The 3881-nt window shown below is 53.7% G+C and overlaps 1 protein-coding gene across 1 annotated transcript; it reads left to right on the top strand.

The window, feature by feature from the left end:
• The first annotated feature begins 570 nt into the window (after positions 1 to 570).
• LOC144142181 (peroxynitrite isomerase THAP4-like) lies at positions 571 to 1311 on the top strand. The gene is made up of 3 exons (XM_077673557.1): positions 571 to 752; positions 828 to 989; positions 1055 to 1311. The coding sequence occupies exons 1-3, from the start codon at positions 571 to 573 to the stop codon at positions 1212 to 1214; spliced, it is 504 nt and encodes a 167-aa protein (XP_077529683.1). The 3' UTR covers positions 1215 to 1311.
• Positions 1312 to 3881: the final 2570 nt, after the last annotated feature.

Here is a 3881-nt window from a genome sequence, read left to right as displayed (position 1 = left end):
GCGGAACGCAAGATACATGGTGCTCTACCCACTGCGCCACAAAGCCGACACAGAATGGAATGCTACGAACGCGCCTTATATCCTTGACTCATTCAAACTGTGTCAAGAAGCTGCTGATACAACGCATTCACTACCTGTGAGCGGAACGCGAGGTACATGGTGCTCTTCCCACTGCGCCACAAAACCGATACAGAATGAAAGGCTACGAACGCGCCTTATATCCTTGACTCACTCAAACTACGTCAAGAAGCTGCTGATGAACGGTGCCACATCAGGACCAGCGTCCTCTCGAAAACGCTGCAGCGCCTCGGCCCCGTCAAGCAAGTTTACTACGTTGACGCACATCCTGGGGAAGATGAGGGAGGCATCACTGCTTGCGTCGGACCCCTCAACTACGAACTAGTCAAGCTTGAACCAGATGTACATGATATAGGGGCGTACGGCTCAAGTTTCGCCGCGCATGCAGCGCCGTTTCCTCCCCTGGCGGCCTTTGCTCCCATTTCATTGCCGCACACGGGGTGCGCTCTTCCGCAGATTCGCTAGGAGTACGCTGCTTGCTGCTTCGCAGTGATGAAAACTAGCGCGCCTAAGAGGAAAAGAGAGGGCTCAAAATATTGTTGTGTAGTTAGGTGCCACAACAGCGTCGCAAACACGAAGGGAAAAGAGCCCATCGTCAAGTTCTATTCGTTTTCCGGCAAGTGGTACGAGACAGACCGCCGAGAAGCCTGGATTAGGGCTGTGCGGCGGAAAAATTGAGTGACCGTTTCTCTGCTTTTCTCCTGTCATTCAGTAGCTGAACTGCACTAAATTACTTTACTTTCTAATAGCTCTGATGGCTCCCCGTGGCTCCCCCCAAAAAACACACGAATATGCAGCAGGCACTTCGTGAACAATGCAAAGAGCGAGAGCCAGGCCAACCCCGCCTACCTGCCGACTCTGTTTCCAGATGTTTACAAAAAGCGGGGGGTAAGCGGTGAGAGACACGAAAGGTAAGATGAAGGGTAGAATCAGCCAGATTTCGCACTGACTTATATACGCCCTGCTTTTACCTCAGGTGGGCAAAGCGGAATCGATCAGCTGCTAGAAATTTGACGTCGCCTCATCCGCCCGAGGAATCCTCACCCGTGGACGTGCTGTCGAACGCGTCGGAGGCCGACTGCTCGCCAGAAGCGGATGCGCAATCAAAAGCCTTGGAGCAGGGCTCCTGCTCTTGACGGAGGTGGAAGTCGACGCTCAGCAGTTTACATTGACTTGCGTCGCGGTTAGTTGCGTCGCGGGTATGTCAAGAAAGCGGATTCGGATCCCGGCCACGGCGGCCGCTTTTATGACGCTGGCGAAAAGCAAAAACGCCCGTGTGTTCGAGATTTCGGCACACGTTAAAGATCCTCAGGTGGTCAAAATTAATCCGGAAACCTGCACTACGGCGCGCCTCGTCGTCTGTCTGGCGTCCGCGCGTTAAACCTCATAATCAATCAATCACGAAACCACGGTGAAAAGAGGAATCAGGCGAATGCATTCCTAATACCTGGGAACAGGTCCGCGATGGTCTTTTTCACGTCCCGCTTGGGTTTTTTCGACGGTTTTCCCCACTGCTGAGGTCTGCTTGTGCAGGTATTGTCAGTTGCCTCATTCACGTAGGCGCACACAGCCGTGGCATGCTTACAGCGGCCGGTTATTCCCGCCTTGCAAGAGCCCGTCCCGGAGGCTACGGACCGTGTGTGAGCGCATATCTGCATGCGAAAAGTCAATTTAGTAAAACCACCTTTGTGTACTTAGCCTCTGAGCGCGAATACATTCAGCAAGAGCTGTAGAAAGAACACAAAAAAGGGAAAGAGGCTTTCAGAAAATTCAGACGCAGACGACGTTGTCTTGCACTTGTGAAACGCACTTGGCGTTCAGCTGATGCTCGTCTGCTTGTATTATCTCCTCCACCACGAACACATGTTTCACGAGTAGCTTTCCTTTCTTCAGGGTCGCCTCCTTAAAAAATAGCTCACAGTTTTCGAGAGGAAGGAAGCCGCAGTAGAATGCCAACGTGTTAGTCGCCATTGAAAACCAGCAGCGGCCGCACGGCAGCTCGGTGCGCATACGGCAATCTAGGGCGGTTCTCCGCCGCGCGCAGCCCTGCTAGTATCGCTCCGGCGCGCCACCTGGCCCAGCCGTACGCCCCTATAGATGACCTAGAAACTCGATCTATTGCACGAGCCATATACGCCGCTACCACCCATATAGTTCGTCCGCAAACACCCATCATCGTCACCGATTCGCAAGCCGCCTGCCGACAATTGATCAGAAATGATATGCACCACCGCACAGCCCGCCTCATCAAAGACGCGCTCGACTACAAACCGTACACGTTCCACAATATTCGGACTCGTGGGCACGAGGGTTTGGCAGGAAATGAGCGGGTACATAAGCTCGCCTGAGCAACTATTTACCGGGCACCTGACCAGCTCTCGTCAACCTTAAGCGGTACACAGCCGTCCTTAAGTGATCCACAGCCGTCTTTTGGCCCGCGCGAATACCTCGAGTCTTTTCGCGCGCAGCGCAAGGTACATCCCTCCCCCCCTCGTACACTCACAAGGCGGCAGTCCGTCCTCCTCCGACAGATTCAGACAAACACATTACCCAGTGAACATCTCACACATCGCTTTCGAAATTTACCTGGCACCCCTACTTGCTCGTTCAGCGGAGGTTACCGAAACATATTCCACACAATATGGGCCTGTGATCGACATCCAAAGTTGACCCCCAGCCCGAATCCAACTCTAGTGTCCTGGGGTACAAGTCTGGCTGACCCCAGCGCTGCGACCCAGCTCCTACTGACGTCCAGAGCTGAGGAAGCCATGGCCACGGCTTCCCAAGGCGGCGCCCTTGACTAAGGGTGCTCAGGAAAATAGTTTACTTCCTTCCTTCCTCCGAGTCCCAATTGGTCAAGCAGAATGCGCAATCAATGTACAAACCCAAACAATCAAGCTTCGTTACGGCCGCTTTCCAAGAGAAGGATGGAAAGACGCGAAGCCTGCGCAGGTTCTCGTTGAAAACGCGATTTTATTTGACGCTCACAGGCAGAGGCACTACAGGCTTCTAGCGTTTTGCTGTTGGGTGTAATTTTGTTGTCACATTGCAGTTCTATTGTGAAAGCCTATTTGTTGTTCCTGAGTTAATGGGCATGATTTTATAAAACAATACATTTTTTTCCGTCCTTTCCGTGCCGCCTTTTTATAGCTACTCTGGTGACAGAGAGAGAGGAAACATCTTTATTTGTCCTGCAAACGCGACGCGGCCTCACGTCGTGTCAGCCGGCCAATCGGCTTCCGTCACCTACTCATGCCTACCCCCGGGTAGGGGTGACACTTTCGGGCGTTGAAGCTCGAGGGCGTCCGACACTAGCTGGACGGCCATGTGTTGTATGACGTAGTATTTGCACGCCGCCGCACTGACAAGGTACGGCGGGAACGTCTCTGCTGCACTGGCCTCGCTCGGGTGTCTTCTGCAGTCCCACAGGATGTGGGCCGCCGTGGCCCTGTCCTTCTTGCACATCACTCACACATCACTGGGGTACACCTCCGGGCATATGTGTTTAGCTATTACTGGAGTCATCAGCGCACGTGTTTGCAGCTGCCTAAACACCACTGCTTCGCGTCGCGTCAGCTTAGGGTGGGGTGGGGGTAGCGTCCGGCGTTTAGTCCGGTACCACTCCAGGGTGACAGCTGGCATAGCAGAGGATCACACATTCACACTGCGTGCTTGGCCGCCCCATGTCTGCTCGGGACTAATACCGGGCAGCATACTATCATTCCTGTCCATCTTTGATTGACGTGAGGGATAAAAACAGCCGCGCTACCCGGGAAAAACAAGACACGCCCATGGCGCACAGC

The sequence above is a fragment of the Haemaphysalis longicornis genome, unplaced genomic scaffold (genome assembly GCF_048455015.1).
Source record: "Haemaphysalis longicornis isolate Haplotype H1 unplaced genomic scaffold, Haemaphysalis longicornis Haplotype H1 scaffold_6, whole genome shotgun sequence".
Taxonomy (NCBI): domain Eukaryota; kingdom Metazoa; phylum Arthropoda; class Arachnida; order Ixodida; family Ixodidae; genus Haemaphysalis; species Haemaphysalis longicornis.
This window is presented reverse-complemented; position numbering and strand designations above follow the sequence as displayed.

Bases quoted from the DNA above. Each gene is read 5' to 3' on its own strand.
- LOC144142181 (XM_077673557.1), top strand. From the start codon at position 571: ATGAAAACTAGCGCGCCTAAGAGGAAAAGAGAGGGCTCAAAATATTGT. The intron at 753-827 runs TTGAGTGACCGT...ACTTTCTAATAG, and splicing joins AGGGCTGTGCGGCGGAAAAA to CTCTGATGGCTCCCCGTGGC. The intron at 990-1,054 runs GTAAGATGAAGG...CTTTTACCTCAG, and splicing joins AGCGGTGAGAGACACGAAAG to GTGGGCAAAGCGGAATCGAT.